The sequence below is a fragment of the Falco biarmicus genome, chromosome 8 (genome assembly GCF_023638135.1).
Source record: "Falco biarmicus isolate bFalBia1 chromosome 8, bFalBia1.pri, whole genome shotgun sequence".
NCBI classification, from domain to species: Eukaryota; Metazoa; Chordata; class Aves; order Falconiformes; family Falconidae; genus Falco; species Falco biarmicus.
Genome location: NC_079295.1, coordinates 65,458,294 through 65,478,955, shown reverse-complemented (window position 1 = coordinate 65,478,955; position 20,662 = coordinate 65,458,294). Strand labels below are relative to the sequence as shown.

Sequence of the window (20,662 nt, the reverse complement as noted above, 5' to 3'; positions counted from 1 at the left end):
ACAGTGAACCATCTATTCAAATAATTTTAACCCTTCTTCCTTTTTTAATTACTCAGTAATAGAATTTGATTGCTATGGGTGCATGTGGCTAATTCTTTTTAGTGAATATTTCATGAGATTTCTTCTCAGGTGAGTAGTGCACAGCCAATTTATCATAACAGTGAATTATTTGTGGCACATGGCCACTCAAAATATCACCTCAGAGTATTTCTATTCCAGGACTGGAGGAATGGGGCTTTTACAAGTAAAAGGAGTAAAACAGCAATGTTACAAAAGCATGCCAGCTGTGCTTCAAAGCGTTTGAAAGAAAACATAATCCACGTGGAAAAAAAAAAACCAGGAAAGATCATATGCCAGTAAAACAAATTTATGTTTTCAATTGGAACAAATAACTGTGGATAAATTTTAAAAAATATTCACCCGTTCTGTTTTTAGATCAGACACTTGCACTTTCGTTTGTGATAGCTAAGGATGGTAAAAATAGCACTTTCCTATCAGATAGGCTGGAGTTACGTGTCATCTTGTAACAGCAGGTGCAGGCAGGTTTCTCATCTGTAATATTGGCCAACAAGCCCTGGACTCCTAAAAGCTAATGGTCTGTTCAAATGCCTCCTTGATGGCTTGTTATGACCTTCTACAAGTGGGGCTTCACTGCTGCTCTAAGAGTTTGCCACTAGAATATATTTTATAGGCATATGAAAACTAATTACAAGAGAAAATAGACTGATATTGAGGCAACAGAAGGCTCTCATTATCCCAAGAAATATGAAGTTGATGAGTAAAATGCATTCTGTCCTCCCACTGTTTGTGCTTCACCAAGTACTTTTAATGTGCTCCTGGATCTGAGCTGTGGAGGGGGCACAGGGCAAGGCTAACAAGTGCAGAACGTTTGCTCCAGAGTATGGGAAAATAAATTACTTGTCATTCAGGGCTTGACAGGACAAGAGCACCCGCAACTGCTGCTTGCCAAGGCTGAGCTGGCAGCTCCTGTCTCCATCCTCAGCCCCTGGCATGAGCCACCTTCATCGCTCTCCTTCCTGTCCTCCCAGGGGACCCCCGCAGGAGTGGGACATCCTCACATGCTGCACAGGGCACAGCTGCCATTAACAGTCCGCCTGGGTATTTCCACAAGTGCGCAGTAGTGGTTATATTTAAAGATTTTACTTGTTTTGCTTTAAGTAACATGTTTTTTATCACCACAATGAGTTTAGGCTAAAAAGAAAAAAAAGAAAAAGAAAAAAAGTGTCTATGTTGAAAAGTTCTTATTTTTCCCTTGAAACTCTCTAGCAGCCGTGCTTTGGGGAAAAGAATTGAAACATTAGTCTCCACGAAACTAGTTATGGGCTATTAGTTATTGGTTAATGTACTGAATTAGTCTCCATGAAAATTACTTCTATTTCACTTTATCATAAGCCTTTGGCCACATAAGCGTGCTTAGAGAAGATAGCGATCTGTTAATTAATACTTGTTACTGTTGCCTCAGGCAGCATTAATTTTGCCTGAGCTCAGGCAGTCGGTTTTCCAGTGCAATTATTCCCCGTGGAACACTCATACATCCATGCTCCCAAGACACTTGGATCCCCAGGTAGATTTTCTTTTGCCACCCAATAGTCACCAATGGTTGGTTTGGGCCATTTTAGGGCAGAATCCTTCATTTTCCCCACACCCCCACTGCCCATCATCACACATGAGCTCTGTGCCGGTCGCATCACCCTCCTGTGCGGTTTGCCCAGTAGGGTCCTACCCCCTACCCCCTCCCCTCAGGCACAGCCACTTAAGCACATGGGTTTACACCATCCCTCTTCCCAACATCACTGCGCCACCAAACCACCTGGTCCCCAGCCAGTGCTTCACCCTTGGCCGCGGATCATCATGGCGGCTCAGCCTCCGCCGCCTCAGGGGTCTTGTTATCTCCTTCAGACAGCACCAGCTCAGCTCTCTGGGGTGGGTTCATCTATTGGCAGCCCGAGTCTGCCCCCAAAATTAACTGCACTGCCCTGGCTCCTGGGCGGGCAACGCACACTGAACAAGAAGTGCCCCTTGAAGACGGTGACTGTTAACTGCCACCAGTTAAAGCACTGGGGAAGGGAGTGAGTCCTAAGGCTTGGCAATAAAAAGTATCTTCAGAAGCTCATGGATATTTTCAGGGAATAAGTATGAATATTAATACCAAGTGTCGAGATAAACAACTATGCTACATTTAAAAGGACGGTCTATTTATTCTAGGGATTTTCTAATTATAAAATCAATGAAGTGTTAATGATTTTAAGCATTACTTCAGCTCACTGGGAGTTCCAAACCAACTTTTTTTAGTCTATGGCATAAAATCATAAGTTGCTCAGTTTGACCAATTTGTCAAGACAATTTCCATTAGTAAACATGAATAATGAAAGGGAAAACTGGCATGAGCAACTTCACTTAAGCAACTAATGACTTACTGGAAAACAAGTCAGAGACATTAATATGCCACTTCTTTAAGTGTTTGCAGAGCACAACAACCCAAATATTTCAGTAAAACCTTATTTTGCTCTGTCTTTATTTGTCTGTGTATCTACCATTGCCATCGCATACAGATGTCCGCTAATCAGCTCAAAAGCAAACACCCTTTTGGTTTAAACTAATCACTGCTGCTTTCACACAGCTTTCACAAGAAAACTTAAAAAGTATCTCCACCTCTTTCATTGTTGAATTAGCTAATTTGTTCGGGTTTTGTTTAAAGACAAAGGCCTTATGACTATAAAGCACTTGTTAATGTACGTGGAGGGAGAGAAAAATACTGCAAGGCACTGAAAATCCAACTGAAGACCCAGGAGCTGTTCCAGAATATGTTAAACCCAATAGCTACTGAAAGCAGATAGCAGGCTCTGTGCTCTCCAGCCATCCTTTGGTGCGACACTCCCCTATGAAAACAACATCACAATCTGCCTTACTAAGTGCACTTTGGGGCATTTCAGAGAAAAATACCAGCAGAAACAGAAATGCTGGCACTGAAGCAAGGCTCATGATGGAGTCCTTTATACAAGGAGTCGAGTACTGAATGGTGCTGGACTTTCTCCACATATCACTGTTTACTCTCAACCAGGAACTTAACTGAGACCACACCAAAGATGCTTTGACTTTCCCACTTACTCTTTCTCCTGCTGACGGATACCTGGGTGGACCAGGCTGCCATGCCTCAGCCTCCCAATGCCGCGCTAAACCCCCCTTTCCATCAGTCCCCAGCTTCCCTGCCCACACTTCCAAGTGGTGGAGATTTGTTCTCACATAAAGCGTAAGAGCTGGTACCCAAACTTCTGGCTCTGCATGACCTGCTGACACTCTGCCTCTCTTCAGAAAGGTCAGTGGAGTTTGGTGTTGGGGTTTTTTTGGTCTCAGATTGCAGCACGGGCAGTACGTGCCCTGAAAGAACCAAATCTACCTATACGCATGGCATCTGTAAGAAGTCATAATTCTGATGAACACAATTATACCCTCTTGAGAAGGAAGCCAGCATTTCTTCAGCAGCAGCTCTCTTCCCAGCTGACCTCCCTTTGCCACAAATCTCTTCTGACAGGCGCTCACAATTACTAAAGTGGAAAGCTGTTTCCTTTAGTCACTATCCCCATAAAATATACTGACTCTCTTAATTACATGCTTAGTTGTTTTCTTGTTTTTTTCCAAAGGCTCTACCCATGCATGTAGGCAATAACTCAAGCTCAGGGGCAAGGGACCATGTAATAGAGCAAGAGCAGCGCAGTCGAGTGGAAAACGCGGCACCCTGGAGGCTGCCAGCACCAGGGGACCAGCCCTGAGGGGACACCACCTGCACAGCCCAGCTGAAGTCTGTGGCATGGGTGGCTTTTTGCCACCCTGTCCCTGGAGCTGCAGACCCACGTTTCAGAGGCCCCCAGCCAGCACAGTCACACACAACTTGTGTTTTCATATGGGACAAGCCAGCGCGCTGGCTGACCAGACTGAGGACATGGGAACCGAAATTCCTACCAGCTTCATCTGTGATTCACAGTATGGAGCATTGATTTTCTGCAGGTGCAGGTCCCAGAGCCGCGGAGATACTGCTGAAGGTCCCCAATGGTCAGAGACACCCAGGGTTCAGCACAGCTTTGTGCTGGTGTGCACCAAGTTAGGGCAATACTCAATGCAGGAGACCATGCCCAGTGCTGGACATTATATATTAAATATGGGCATAAAGGCTCACAAAAGCAAGGGATTCCCAGTCCCATGTGTGCTTTCACTGGACTCTTCCGTTTCCAGCAGCAAAGGCAGTAGGACCAGGAGTTAGCCAGTGGGGCAGGAACCCCATGGTCCCCAGAAAAATTATCACAATACTACATTGTCTCAATTCACCTTTCAAAATACAGAAAAAAGCCCAAGCCAAACCCACTCTTATTTCTCTTCAATAAAATTATAAGCAAAAGAGGTCAGAATGCAAATACCTGCGCAGTGCCTTCATTTTGCCCTGTGAAAAGATCCTCTCCAGAAGCACCTCCATGCCTGTCTGCTGGAAGGTAAAAAATAAATTTAGTGACTTTTACAGCCCCATCTGCTGAATCTGTGTGTCCTTGGCTCCATGACAGGTGGGAAACCTGGTAAAACCCAAACCACCCTCCCCAGCAATATCTGGAAATACCTGAGGACAACCGCTTTATCGGAAACCTAAAGGTGATCTGAATGTTATTGACGAGACAGGCACCAATCGATCTATTTTATATCAGAAGGAAGAAATAACAGCTATTAGCTAGGGCTCACTGAAGATGAAACATTTTTATTTGTTTAAAGAATTGCCTGACTGAACTGAAAATCTTAATAGATAATCTGTGTTGGGTGTTTTTTGTGCAGTAATTCAATAACATCAAAAGCACGCTAGCCAACACAATTTTATGTGAATTTGATATGGATTTACTCATGGCAGAGTTTGTTTGAAGTCTGCAACAAGACACTTTATGGTCTTTCACCCCAAAGCATCCTTCTTCCATATTTCAGGGTTAGTTAGCAAAAAAGAACAAAAAAAAAAAAAAAAAGTGAGCAAAACAAAACCAAGCCACATTGGAAAAACTAAGACACTACTAAAAAGTATTCCTTTGAAAAGCATAAAGTAAAAGAAAAGATATAAAGCATTTTAAATCTCTGTATAGGAACTGAAACACCATCTTTGCAGCAAAACATTACCTGGGACTGTCTCAGATGCCAGGAGCCAGGGACACACTAAAGAGCAAAGGACAAGACGACCTATGAAATATCAGAGCTATAAACTTTGATGGCCTTTCTGAAGAGCTTTTGAAAGATGGCAGAGCTGGTTTGAGTGCTTTCCCAGCCTTTAAAGAGGACTTTGAGGCACAAGCTTTTACACTGAGTGGTTCTCCAGCGTTCTCAAGCTGGTTTTCACTGAATACACTCTTTTAAAAAGTATCTTGCTAGAAACATTTCACACTTCCAAACACTCAGGCTTGAATAGCTTTTCCTGCAGTGCCTCAGTCCTACTAATTAGCTATGCTTCAATGGTAACAAGATGATCCCTCAGTTTTCCTAACAGGAGAGGCACCTCCCCATCATCGTCAGCCTCATCCTGCCAGAGACCTTGCCAAAATCAGGGGAAAATGGACACACAGTAAATGTTCCTCAGTTACATGCAGAAGATGAAAGTGAGGAACTGTTTTTCCCATGTTATTTCCCTAAGAGCCATGCCCATATTACCTAGAGATCCAGCTACATTCCAAAATATTTTCTTCCTTATTGCTCAACACTCAGTGTGGAAAGGGTTTGTATCTATGCAGGTTGCACTAATGCGATCAGCTTAAACCTTTCACTCTCCTGAAGACACAGCTAGGAGCAGGGAGAGAGCACACATGGACATCCACATATTTACAGAGATAAAAACCTTTTCCTTCTGCTGCCAACGCAACTCCAGAGTCTTGATACCGCTCTCCTCTCACTGCTTAAATTAATTTGAGAACAACCAGGGAGAGAGCAGGGAAAGAAACAGAAGCAGATTCCCTGGAGCACAGAATCATCTTGTCCCGTTGGCGATCACAGGTCACCAAAATCGTCAGTCTTTTGGGAGAAATCTGGGTCAGTTTAGGCTTGCCTTGTGCTGAGTGAGCCTGCCTGGCAGCCAGCACACTGCCTAGGTAAAGAGGGCTTGCTGTCAGACCTGGGTTCTCTGGAGAGCAACTTCGGTCCTCATCATAAATTTCCACCTAGAAGTCAATAAAAACAAAACACCCTCTTGCAAGTCAATACTGTTCACTCCAGCGTGGCCAGAGAATCACTCAAAAAGGGCAGATTCCCTGAATTTCACTATGGTTTGCTGTGGTTTTTTTATCTGCTGACAAATCAATATAAAATAATCCATTGGGCAAGTCACCAAAATATGACACTCCTTGTACAGGTAGCAGTTGATGGTTTTCAGCAGCTGGAAGATGCCTTTGTTCATGCCTGTGCCCTCTCACTGGCAGTTTGGCAGTGATGCTCTTCATGCAGAGGAAGAGCTGTCACCACAAGGGGAAGAAACTCATCAACTCCAGGTCTTGGGCAGCTTTTTGCTGTTGGATGATGTTAACACTTATGGGGAGTTCAGTTGTTTTACCAAACAGCAGGAAATTTGCAAGACCAAACTGTCCTTTTCATGAGGCTGTTGGAGACTCAGGACAACTCCACAGGTATTTCTTGTGCTTCCTGTCGTGCCGCACCCCTACCCTTCAGCACACCCCACCCCTCAGGCACGCAGCGCACCCCGTGGCCGCATCCTTCAAGTCTGGGTTTTGTGTCGGGGGCACAGGGCCAGTGGAGGGAGGGGGACGCTGCCGGCCCAGTGCTCCATGAGCCCCTGGAGCAGGGTGTTAATGCGTCCTGTTGGGTGGCATTGCCTCTGCGTACTAGCTAGTGCTGTGCTTACAAACCCCCTAGTACCCAGGAATAGCATGTTGGCACAAACCCAGATTCCTTATATTTTAGCCTGATCACCAGAGGCTTAAACAGCATTGTGTGGAAATATTACTTAACTAACTTCAAATAAATCAAATATTTTATTGACCCCTGTTACTGGGAACTAGGGATCTATTTTGATCTTCAGCCTAGGGAGAAATAAGTTCATCCCATGCTGAAAGACAGGGGAGGCAAAAATAATTTCAGTTTCCTTGCCCTGGGCAGAACCTTCAGTGAGGGGTACCAGGACGGCTGAGGGGAGGCAGGCAGTCCCCCTCGGCACCGCTCTGCCTGCAGCATGGGTGGGGACCAGCCCCAGCCCCTCAGCCAGCAGACACACACACACCCCCAGGGAAGCCCCACAGAGCCTCCCCGAGCCCTGGCCCTGCAGACCCATATCCCACATCTAACAGCAGCTTCTCGCTCTCACAGCATTTCGCCAAAGCATCAGTCAACCAAAATGAACGCCAACTTTGCTTCTCTGAGAATTCAGAAACAAGCCTATTTCACAAGTTCTAGAAATAATGTGAAATGCCATGGCTCTCCCAGGACCACTTCCCAGCACATCTGGGGACCTTGTGCAGAACCACCAGCCCGCACCAGCTGCACTGCCCACTTCCATAGTTAGCCCATGCGTGTTCAAATCTTGGGTCAAACCAGGAGGAGACAACTTCTCTGAATCATAAAACAAGGTCTTGATTAAACCCAGTTGCAGAGTATTTTTTAATATCAGTTCTCACCTCCTTCATAGCAAGATGATTATGAGAAAGATGGAAGAAAAGAAAAAAGCAGGAAAAAAAAGCATCCTCAGAATGGTACTCTGCAGACAAGGACTGCATCCCAGTTCTGACTTCCCAGCAGAGTATCTTCCTTGTCATGTATCACACAATATTCATAAATTCAGGTTGTTGATGTGTTAATAGAAAGCTCTTCTGGCTGGGGAAAAAAAAAAAAGTAGCGTGATGTGGACAACACACTTCCATCATGAACAGTGTGCAGAGCCAGCACAAACAGGAATGAAAGCAAGGCTTTCGTTAGCAGCCAGCTGAGGGGTAGATGGGTAGAGTGGACATAACAAACCGTCTCATGTAAGACATGGAAACTCTAGTTTCAGAGAATGCAGAGCTGGGGAGAGAGCATGTGTGACCGTATCACACACTATCAAAATTAAGCTCTTCTGCAGACGAGTGATGGAGCCAACTGGAGCTGCTGCTTCCTTTTAATTTTTATTATTTTTTTAGAAAGTGCTTGCTCACTTGGGAATCATGCAACAAAGACATTTTAGGCTGCAGAACTGATAAATAGCCCTGGTTTTCTGCAAGGCACCAACAGCCTCACCCAGTGTCTTTGTAAGTCAGCACGCATGGGTGGACACCAGTGAATCAATGTGCCTACAGCACATAGTTAGCAGTCACCTTGTGCCATGCCTCCTACAGCAGTCATTTGTGCAGCTGCAATATTAAACAAATGTCTTTCCCGAACCTGCTTACCATGAATGCCCTGGAGACAACTGAATTAGTGGAAATGCAGGCTGCTGTTGTCATACTGTAAGTAGTTCAGAATGGAGTTCCCTGCCTGCATTTCCCCAGCGAGCTCTTTACATCCATCTGAGCTGATCGATTTTCAGTCAGTTTTCTGTGGGATGAGTTCAGATTCCCCCGCCTCAGATATGCAGAAAGAGCATGTGGGTTAATTCACTAAACTGCACAGCGATCCTTCCCCAGTCTCTTCAGGAAATGCAGTCTGTGACAATGAAGACTAAATGGACCTTGTTCTGCTTACTAAAATTGTTTTTAAAGAGGTACCCTATCTACAGATTTGGATTTATGAGCAATTGCTGGGTGCCAAGCACAGCAGTTACCATGAAACCAAGGAAGCTGGAAAAAACCCAGAAGGAAATAAGGATGCAGATGGAGGAGGACTGAAGTGTCTTGGGAGGAGAAGGAAGAAAGCAAAAAAATATCAGTGGGAAGTGGCCCAGACCAATGATTTGAGAATTCTATACCCAACTGCCCTAAGTTTTTTTAGAGTTATTTATCTGACTCTACCCATCATGTTTTCCCCCAAGTCCATTACCCCTAAAATCAACAGAAATAGCTACATCCTTACAACTTTTCCTACAGTTCCCTGCAATTCTCCAAGTCACAATCAAAATTCTGTCTGGAGCAGTTATTTTGGGTATAACTCTATTACCAGGGACTGATAGAATTAAAAAAAAAAACCAAAAACAAACTTCTCTGGTCAGAGAGTTTATTGCTGTCTCTCTTATATTTCATTCTGAGTTTCATTTTTTCAGCACATTCTTTTTCTGGAGCAATCACTGGCAGAGATGATATAAGCAGGGTCCTTGGACAACAGCTTTCCAGTCCAGGGAGTTTATTTGGAAGGGTATAAATGCCTAAGAACTAATAAAATATTCTAGACTCCCCAAGGCAACACACGTGGCAACCTAAGAAGGGTCACCCCCTGAACGGATTATAAATACACACTGTGCATCAAGTTTCTCCAAATTCCCTTCCCCTAACCCACCCACTTTTTAACACAAAATAAGATAAAATACAAAATTAGCTTTGAGCATACTTGAGAGTTTAATCTAGTAAAGGAAGAGCTGAAGGGTGCTGCTCTCCTCACCGAGCCTGCTGCAGTGCAGATCAGGAAAGCCCGCTCCTCCCTGGCTGGCAGCGTGTTGCACAGCGCCTCTGTTTGCTTTGCCGAGATGCTCCCGCGGAGCGCTGGGGCAGGTGTGAAGCAAGGTCAGAGTGGAAGTTGCGAGGAGCAGGGGGAGACGTGAACGAGCCTTGTGGGATGCAAAGCAGGAAGATAACAATAATAATAATATCACCAGAAAACAGATGCTGGGAATTCTAGTGTCATTTCATCACAGCAACAGATCCAAATCCACATTGGCATGGGAAGGATGCGTATCTGCACTGAAGGGCAGGCATGACAGAATACTGGAATTCATTGCATATACATACCCACACAAACACTTCAATTTAATGCACAAGTAAAGCTTTCATTTCCATTAATTTTCACTATAAGCGTCTTCACTAATTATACACTGCTTACACTAATCACCTGCCTGAAGGCATCAGATTTTATGTGGGGTTCTTGTCAGATCTCATAAACCAAATAGGGCTGGATCAGATGCTTGGATGAAGAACCTCCTTACAATACAACCTGGTGCTAAAATAATGTAATTGGCTGCAATTCTTCCTTCTAAACAGGCAGAATAGCAGCTAATTCTCAGATGAGCCTGCCTCCAATACTGCCCACTCATTCTCTTCACAGATCCCACAACAACGCTATTGGTTTTTCCTCCCCCCCCCCTCCATTAGGATGCTTGTCTTTGCTGTCTACCAAAATTCCCATTCCCTGCAGGTTTCATCCTTCCTACCTACATTCTTGTCCCATGGAGCTTTCTCATTCAGAAATGGCCACGCATCAGGAGTTGATGCACTGTTCTGTACTTTTTACTTACGTTGGAGAGGGAATTATAACCAAAAAACTCTGCGCTAAAGGTCCTTCATAATGACTCAAGGTTATTGTATATAGTCATCAATAAGGTCACTACCAAAGAGGGATTCCTGTGCAAACCAGTGTACCCAGCAGCCTCCCTGGCTCTCACAGCGGAACTAGCACAAGAGAGGTGATGCTTTATAGCACCCTGCTTTACAAGGTGTGCAGAAGCATGGGGAATGTCACAGGAAACCCCACCACCAGGCAACCAAACCTTGCCCTCTGCCCACCATCCCTCCTGGCGTTGCTCACAGATGCTGTGAGCGTCACTCTCATAAAAACCACCTGCCCACAGGACATGATCCCTCTCAGCCCCGCTGCTGCAGCTGGGCTGGGCTGGTTCAGCCCTTCGGCATCTTGGACACAGCTGTGTCTGTCCATCTGTCTCTCTGAAGACAAGGAACGGGGCTTCAGGAGCAGTTGTGGACAACCTGAGGCTCATCTCGGTTAACCCTCCTCTTCAGAAAGGTACTATGCACCAGCCCCTCCACAGAGGGTAATTCAGATTCAACAGCGTGCTTAGGGATCCAGCCTATCTATGAACTTCTATTTCGTTTGTAGAAAGAATAGAGAAAACAAACCAAAAGAAAGAGAAAGAAGGCAACAACCAGACTTGAAAAACTTGGTAGACATTGTCCTGCTACTTTACTTTGGTATGCTCAGGGAAATTCTACAGTATCTTGCCGCTTCCACACAAAGAGCTGCATCGCACCCCAGCACAATGCTCTCACGTGGCACACCAAGTAGCCAACATGAAGATATGCTCTTAAAATCCTAACGCTCTCCTCCTCCTGTCACTCTCCCCAGTTGCCCTGAAGTGATCATTTATTTCAAGGTGATTAACTTTCTGCCACAGTAGCAGCCCCATACAATTCTGAATGCTCTGTGCAAATGTTTCTTTATTAATGAAATTAAACATCAGAGACACATGCTGTCAGGATAAATTGATACAGTAAGCTCTTCTTTAGCCTGAGTCTGATAAATCACGTGCAACACTTAGAACAAGATTTGTAGGGGTTTATTAAAAAGCTCAGCTACTTTTCAGTTCCCAGGCTCCGATCCAATGAGTACCCCATTAAAATTAATTGAATGTGCTGAACCACTTCATGATGAATCCATTTCATACTTAAATATACATAGAAACAACCAGGTTGGAATGACCTCTAGCCATACATATATATATAAAAAAATAAAATCAAAATTACTCTGAAAACATAAGAAACAAAATTGTTTTTATCATTGACTATCACCCAGAGGAACAGCTATAGCAACCTCACACAGCTAAAAATCTAACATGAAATAGTTTTGAAGAAGGTGCAGACAGCAGCAATTAAAAGTCTAGTTTTACTGGTGTGGTGGAGTTTGGTCTACTTTGTAATAGCCAGCCTTCTCCGCTGCCTGCTGTACCCTCTTCTTATGTGCACAAGAAATCTTTTATTTCAAAAATTGTGTTTTTAAAACTTTTTCTCCTGATTAAAAAAAGCTTCTCTCCAACACCCTTTGGCAGGGGGGTGGCGTGGGGGTTGGATGGATGGATAAATTATCTTTTTTATTTCTCATGAAAATAAATCAAAGCAGAGAAGCAAAATACTAGAATTTCTAGAATTTCTAAAATGAGCTTTAACAAATGGACTGTAAAACTTTCACAGTATGCTACAGAATCAGCATCTAGAGGTGGAATTTGTTTTTTCAATGCTGACCACCTGTGAAGAGTAACCCAGCAGCAGCCACAGCAGTTACCTTTGCTTTCAGAGCAAGCCATTTGTCACCAGACCGCAGAAGGAGAGAAAACAGGCACTAAGGTCTAGGCAATAGAGTCACCTTCTTAGTTCATTACAAAGCTCCTTTACCTGATCCAAAACATTCAGCTAAAGACTCATCTTACATAAACACTTAGTTGCATATCATTAGTGCTCTTTCCTGGACTTGGGAGATTACATTTATTTTAAATATTTTAGAAAGTAGCATTACAAGGATTTTATAAATGTGGCACTGGGCCTTGCAGTTCAGCTGTGCAGAGAGCAGCCCGTGTGAGTGCAGGTACCTTGGGCATCTGCACCGGCATTTCAGATACAGAAAGAGAAAACAGCAGAGAGACTTTCAGCCCTTTGCTCAAGCACTCCTTGCGAGGGCTCCCACACACACCCACCAATGCGTTCAGGATTGCTTCCCTTTGGAAAGTGCTGATCCACCAAGGGCACAACTCCCCAGAAATGGTCATTAAAGCAGAGGAGTTCAGGGATCAAGATCTGGATATTATCATCATTCCCTTGAAAAGTTCCACGGCAGCTCTGCATTCCTCACCAGCACTGGGAAAAGTTCAGGACCTGACTTCAAGCACTGCTGCTGCTCCTTTATGAGAAGGCTCAGCCTCCAAACTGGAGCAGAGGGAGGGGATTGCTGCCAGGGGAACAGGAGCAAGCCCAGGGTGGCAGAGGAGGGCAGATAACCAGAGGGGTAGAACACATGTCTGGGGCACTGCTAAATGACTATAAGTGTGGAAATTGGCCTTTTGCTACTTCGGGGCTGGGTTTTTCATGGCAAATTCCTTCCCCAAAGCCAGTATGATCATCAAAAGCCTCCAAACCCCCCAAAAAAGCTTGCAGGAGACATCACACAGCCTAGGCCTAAACATGGTCCAAGACATAAATGTGATCTCCCAGCTCTTTGAGACGGAGCTTCGCACAGCGACCCATTTCATTGCGATTTACCTTCCCCCAGAACTCCACTGACAAGTGCAAAAGGGGTTCAATGCCCCTTGTCTTTTTGTTAAGACAATGTCAGGCTTTCCTTAAGGGACTCTACAAATGTCTTCAGAGCAACTGCCAGCAGAATGGGGCCAGGCCCTTCCCAGTGGTGCCCAGCAACAGGACAAGGGGCAACGGGCACAAACTGCATCACGAGACGTTCCAGCTCCACGTGAGGAAGAACTTCTCCACCCTGCCAGGTGACGGAGCCCTGGCACAGGCTGCCCAGAGAGGCTGGGGGGTCTCCTTCTCTGGAGACATTCAAACCCGCCTGGACATGGTGGGTCCTGCTCTAGGAAAGCTGCTTCAGCAGGGGGTGGGACGAGATGTTCTCCAGAGGAGCCTTCCAGCCTTGACCATTCCGCAATTCTGTGACTCCTAGCTGGCCAGGAGAGGCTGGGAGCATGTCAGCATGCCCCCCACCATGGACATGCTTTGGCAGTGGGTGCAAACCTCTCTGAGGCCCCACCTAAAGCCATCTGAGGGAATCCAGCAACCAGGTCTCCACCTTCCTCTGCCCAATCAGAGGTGATGCTACACACCAAGACGGCACCTGCGACACCATCCCCGGAGCAAGATCAGGGTGCCCAGCACCCACTCACCTCTGCTCTCCACCTGCCCACTCGCCAGATTGTTTTTCCCAGGCCGGGAGCGTTCCCTTCACACAGGGCTGTTGTGCACTGGCAGCACATACACGGATGTTTAACATCCAGACCAGCTGCCTGCACAGACCACGTGCCTCTATCAGCCCACGTAACAGACCTGCATAGCTCAGGGAGGCTGGTGCACCCTGGGAGATCATCTGTGCCTCCAGGTTTATTAGGATTTCAAAGCTAATGCGCTTCTAAAAAACCCAGATTCATCATCTGTGAGTTCATTACAGTCTCCTTGGAAATTTATTTGCCTAATTTTCAATTAAATCTATGAGAAGTTCTGCAAAGAATATTTTTTTTTTCCTTCTTACAGCACGCAACATCCCCCTTGGATGGATCTGTTCTGGATCCAGTCCAGATTAACAACCCAATTTAATAGCAAGGCTGCACTTCACTCCAGATCTCTTTCCAAAAAGTTTTTACAGGCACGCTGCTACAGTCAGAAATCACTGTCATGGCTGCTGGCCAGGAGCTGAGGGTACTCAAGGGCCAGGATGGACCCTCAGCTGCACAGACCACGGCAGCCAGGACACCTCAGATACCTATATATTACAGTATGGAGATTTAGGCTGGATATTAGGAGAAATTTCTTCATGGAAAGGGTGGTCAAGCATTGGAACTGGCTGCCCAGGGACGTGATGGGATCACCATCCCTGGGGGTATTTAACAAACACGAAGATGCGGTGCTTGGGGGCATGGCTCAGTGATAGACTTAGTGCTGGCTTAACGGTTGGACTTGATGATCTCAAAGATCCTTTCCAGCCTAAATGATTCTGCAATTCTACATCAACAGAGGAGCAGTAAAGGAGTTTACCACAAAAGAGTTCGCCTCTCCTCTTGTGAAGAAACAAGAGTCTCTCAAGCCAACTCTATTAACAGCCACGGCATTGACAATATGCACGCCAAGGGTAAAAGAGAGACTGCTAAAATTGTGACAAGAGAAATAACACTGATGGGTTTCAGCTGAAGGTCCATATCCATCTAGAACATATGGTATGGAGGTGTATGAACAAGACCACACTATTCTCCATGGATGGCTGTCGTCTAAAGCCTTTTGCTGATGCACACACAGAAAAGGAAACAAACAGCTCTGGCAAAGCTGGGACAGCCAGTGCCACCCCCAGGAAGGCACCTGTGTCCTCCTCCACCCTGGAGGAGTTCACCTCCCTCTGCAGCCATCTGGGGAACCTCAGCCCCGGACACACCCCAGCACCAGCAGCGGGGTGGGAAATGCCATGGGACAGGGAGCTGCTCCCTACCCCAGCATGGAAACTGTCCTAAATGGAAGAATCTGGGATTCAGCAGCTGCATGCTGCTAACACTTCCCATAGCTGAACCCTTAGAATACAGTCTGAAAAGTAAAAGACAGTGTTTAAAAAATGGTTTAACAGATGCAAAGTAGAGAATGGATTTGACAGGACAAAAGATCCTCAAAGTTACACCGACGTCATTTTCTCCAGAGTAAAATCCAACAGGAAAATATCATATCATTATAAAACCTCCCAAGGAACAGAACATGAAGCACGTCAGGTAGAACTGAAATTCACTGTCTTCCCCAGACAGCTGGTAAGTTTATTCACAGAAGGTGACATTCACACTCTGCAAAGGACCAGCAAAACAGAGGATAAGTGGCAGGGAGCAAAGTTAATGACTTCTGCAGACCCCCAGTTTTGACCCAAACAAAAGAAATCTCAAACAAAACACAGCCATGGGCTGGTACAATGGCTCCGCATGATGATCTGCTAACTGTAGTGACTGATAGTTATTTCTGCAGGGAGCAAATGTGTTCATGACATTGAAAGCCTGGATATTGGCGTGCCATGATTCATTCCTCCTCCATTGAATCTGCAATATTTAGACTTTTACCAAAAGCTGTGCTTTTGCAGGAGTTTGGAAGAAGGTTGATTTCACTTTTTCCTATTGAAAGTGACATTCCCCTCCTCTCCTTCTCAAAAACAAAAGATTAATTAAAGCAGCATTGATTTTCCATTCCCTATGTTAGCTCCTATTTGATCTGAAAGCTTAATAAACTATTTCTGGCATACAATGAAATATTGTGAGTTAAATCCAGATGAGAGTTTGCAAGCAGTGTCTTTCTTAATTATAATCAAAACGCTTACGTAGGAAAATACTAGAGTCAGCATATAATTTCAGTATTAGTGACAAGTCTGTGGAAATGAAAGTAAGAGAGTCTATCATGACTGTAAGTTTGTCAATCCACTCATCCATCAGTTTCTGCACTAGGATGGAAAGGCCATCCTCACATGAAGCCCATGAAAAAAAGGTGATGTTCTGCATTTAACCTGCTGCCTCCTAAGATGAGGCATCTTCTTTCATCTGAGATTCCCCATTTTTCACCTTTTCTGTCAAGGGCCACGAATGGTAGATCTGAAAGGACATTGCATGAAGTGCTGTGCTCCCCCAGTGCTCCCTGGCACCACGAAAGCCCTTACGGTTAATCAGTGCAGTCACTCGTTACGGATCTATGACAAAATAAAGAAGAATTCCAGGTTTAGACCTCATTAGAACCCTCAGATTTGGATGTATCCAGGTTGTAACCTAAAAGCAACTAATATAGAAAGAAATGCCTATCAGGAAAGTATCAGAAACACAATATGTACCTAGATGTGTGCTGTAGCTAAAGAAATACTAAAAAATAGAAAATTCCAATTCAAGATACATTTATAATTCATTTTCAGTGGGGAAAAATAATAATTCTTTAATCTGTAGTTGAGCCCTAAATGTTTTTTGAAAGTGTGCACAAGAGGAACAGGAACATAGAAAAGCTGATGCTCGATTTTCAGTTTGAAAGTACTTTGGGGAACAATTTTTCTGGTATCTACTGCAGCTTTGGGCACGTTATTTTGTTATTAGTCCAGTAATTTATTTTTTTTAATGCATCTGATTGTTCAGCAAATTACAGTATTTTAACTTGTCATCTGAAGCTACTGGTATGCTGAATCTAAAATTCTTTCCATACACCACAGAGAACCATTGTGGAGCCATTGCACGGTCTGAGTGGAAGTGCTCTCGGCACACACAGATTCCACGGTTCCTGTTCAGAAGCCCACAAAAGCCCCATGCCAGCCCCACTCCCGCAGGGGCCAGGCTGCCCACACCATGCGCAGCGCCCGTGGCTGCAGGGTCATCCTCCAGGCAGGGCTTGCTCGTGATGATGCAGCTCCCCTCGAGCAGTCTCATTTCCCCTTACGAATGTCCTATTTCCCTTATTTATGAGTGCCCTCACTTTCCCACATTAAAAACGGGCTCTCGAGCCTTTCTTGCCTGCCACACCCCACTATCTTCTCATCGTCACAGAAGTTTTTGAAGCTTTGTAGAGGATATGCAAGATGAATATTATGATCTCACCTTTTTATACTTGCTGAATATTTAAAGGTTTTTAGCTCCCTTAAAATAAATCTTTTCCAATTGGAAGGACAGAGGGCTACTGTTTCCATAACAACCATCCTCAGAAAATTTTCTTTTGGTAAATACAGCAGAATTAACTGCATAGTTTTAACGTTTAATCATATTCTGTTAGACACATATGAAAAAAGGTAAACTTTCGTTCACCTTGCCTCTCTACCATCTGTCTCATTGACCAAAATACAGCTCCCTTCAAACAACTGAAAGATCGTAGAAGAAAAGCACCTGTGAACTCATTCATTATGCTGTTAAGCAAGCTGCCGGGCACCGCTGGCTAAGAAATAAGATTGAAAATTACTGATACATCTTCCATCACTGCAATTTCCACAAGGTTAGAAAAAGTCACATTGGATAAAATCTTGGGAGTGCTAAGGCAATGGTCTGGGTAATAAATGCAAAAAGGCATTCTCATTTTTTGTATTAGGTGCAGAGAAACTAGAATTGAGTGCTCCTGGCAGAAGAGCAGAAATCAGGGTAGGATTTCCCTGATCTGGATACGAGAGGCAGTTCGAGGGGCCTTGCTCCCCATACAACCTGCCTGGCAGGCGTGAAAAACATTTGTACCCATCTCCTCAGATAAATGAAATACACTCACTCCTCCAGCTGTTCTCCCAACAAGGTATCTTACTGGATATTCACCAGAACTGAACCAAGACTGATGCAAGGCAGCAGGCTTGTGGAGTTTGGAAAAACATTGTTTAACTTTGGAGTCATCAGAGCTCAGGTATGTGCCCAGCACTGGCTCTGAGGAAACAAGGCTTTGGTGAGCTGCCACCTTGGCTGCTTACAGTTGCCATCACAGAGCTGTTGCCCCATGTTCCACGTGTGACAGCAGCAAAAAAAGGTTTTGTTAATGTTCTTTTAAAATCAGTCCAGGTCATTTCTAGCATGTTTCCGTGTCTTTGTACATTCACCCCCATGCCTACTGCATTGAACAGTTCATCGCCAGAAATCACATCATCATGGAACGGTCTGGGTTGGAAGGGATCTTAACAAGCATGCTTACATATAAGAAAAATATTTGCTACAGATTACCTACGGAAACCACTGCCAAATGCCTGTGTGAGCGTTCACACATACTGAAACCCAGCTCGGAGATCTCAGTTTCTCCATCCAGAAATGGAAGAGCATGTGGCCTGCTAATCAGATCAAAACTGCTCAGATCTCAAATTAAGTTCCCAAGTATGAATGAACTATGAAATCGGAATTTGCAGGTTAAAAATTTTCACACAAGACTCGGTAAACAGTTTCCACCAACTATAGTTGAAAAAACCCCACCTTTAAATTGACCTTAAGCTGCTTTTTGCCATGCTTTAAACTACCTAACATATTACACCTTATACATTTCTGCCCATTTTTAATAAGAGCAGTTCAGCAGAAACTGTAATACATGGAGCAGGTAGAATGTATTTACCATACGTATATACACATTTATACGGGCTTTTAATAAAATTCACTGCAATGCTATTCTATTTTTCTTCTACAAAAAATGCCTTTGGCTTTAGACTCAGAAATGATAAAAAAAAGCATCTCTCCTTACCAAGTAGAGAGAGTACTGCATAATGACCTGAGAAGAAAGAATATTACAATTCATCTATTTCTTAACTTCTCAGAATAATAAATTTGAAGATCTGACTTGCAACCTGAACTAAAAAGCTTCGTTGAAGCTCTTGATAAAGAAAACATTTCATAAAGGCCATTTCTCTCTCAAGACCACTCAGTACCACTTACACAACCTAAGGCACAATTCAGGTTGCGCAACATCACTGAACATTATCCTGAGCCACTCAGCTTGCGTGGAGCCTGGGTGTTTAACTCTGCGCACAGATGCCCGTACTGCTGCGTTATCGCACAGAAGAGGGAGCAGAGAAAAAAGAAATCAATAAGCAGGTACCCACTGAAAGAAATGCAATAAAGCAATTAGGCTCTCTGAAGGTAAAAGCTATAGAGATATTGTTATGACAAAGACTGATAAACCATAAAACAAGATCAAAGGATGTGCCATTGTGTTGAAAGTGGCCAAAAGGAAGAATAAAACCCACTGTAAGAGCAGGTTCCTTCACGCTGCTTTTGGAGTACATCACTGACATCTAACCAACTTGTCCTGGGACATGCTGCTAAATCCTGGTACGAAGGGACCTGGCCTCACCTAGCCATTGCTTTGTGAAACAGTTCACATAGCCAAAGGCAGTTATTTTCCTAGAAGTTTTCATCGAGAGGAATCTTGCCAGGAGGTCGGTCTTTAGTATCAACAGGTCCCTGTGCTGCTCGGAGGCAGCTCCACCACGGGCAGGCACATAGCGCATAGCAGGGATTTCGGCAGCCAGCACACAGGCCCCTGAGAGGCAGGGGACCTTGGGTATCTTCCAGCTGTATCCACACAGAAGTACCTCAACAGCTAATTAAGCTATCAACTCTTCAGCATTTGAATGAGCTCATGCATCTCTGTACAGCATCACCATATGTTGTTTAGACAGACCGTTACTGTTACTTCATTTGGGGCCAAAAAGCTGAAATTCAAAGATAGCCCTTTGCAAACACTTGAGCCACTTGATTCCCTTGAAAATGTGGACAGGTTGTCTCAAGGCCATCAAGCTTCAGAAACTTTCCATTCCCCCTGAAAAGTGACTCTCCTGTTGGCTGCCTCCTGCCATACTCGGTGCCGTGCCCATCCCTGCTGCCCAAGTGAGCGGTGCTCAGGACCAAGGTGGAAAACAGAAAATGTTTGACTCCGCACAGCTTGGACCACTGCAGTGGACATCGGTCACACTCCTGTGATGGCACCTGAATCTGTCGGACATCAGACAGCTCCCAAAACATCTGTTGACTGAGGTTTTCTGTCCTCCACCCCAACTGTTACAGGTGCTCCCAAAATCACTATTCATCAAAAGTCTTACTCCTGCCTTGACCTTTCCGTAACCTTGTGCAATCACTCACACCTGCATCCCAAACTGAGGGACCCTTTACCCTCCACACACCTGCCTTTACCAAAGGCCACTGCAAAGCCTTATTCATTTAGTTTAAATATTATGCTCCCTTCCTAATTCAGACCACAGCGGCACTGCAAAACCTCCTCTAGCCCCAAAAGACTGTCCACATTCAACTGACATTCCAACCTGACAGAAACTTCTGCTGGTGGCAGCCCAGCTGTGACAGTGAGGTGAGGCATGCTTAGCCCTACCTAGGAGAAGGGACCAGCTCTGGCTCCTCACCTGGCAGCTGCCGAAGGTCCTTTCCAAGGAGAGCTACGATTTACTGAAAAACCCTTCTCATGATGCATGTTGACAGAGCAAACACAGACACTGATGGTGCAAAGGGGCAGAAAATGCACCTGCCCTCAGCTGCCCAAGGCACTCCTGCCATGTCCCAGCTCACAGGAGGTGGAGAAAATCTGTT

The 20,662-nt window shown here is 44.8% G+C and overlaps 1 protein-coding gene across 21 annotated transcripts in view; it reads right to left on the bottom strand.

Moving 5' to 3' along the window:
• PRELID2 (PRELI domain containing 2) overlaps window positions 1–20,662 on the bottom strand; it is a 107,340-nt gene that overhangs the window by 29,320 nt on the left and 57,358 nt on the right. For 19 of the 21 annotated variants that reach the window (XR_008823458.1, XM_056348568.1, XM_056348565.1 and 16 more), the window contains one exon: window positions 4,434–4,498. Coding sequence is in view for 19 of the 21 variants with exons in the window: in XM_056348568.1 (XP_056204543.1) it covers window positions 4,434–4,498 (65 nt within the window). In the remaining 2 variants the exon portion in view is untranslated. The remainder of the gene's footprint in view (window positions 1–4,433; window positions 4,499–20,662) is intronic. The other 2 variants (XR_008823459.1, XM_056348566.1) reach the window with 1 other exon arrangement.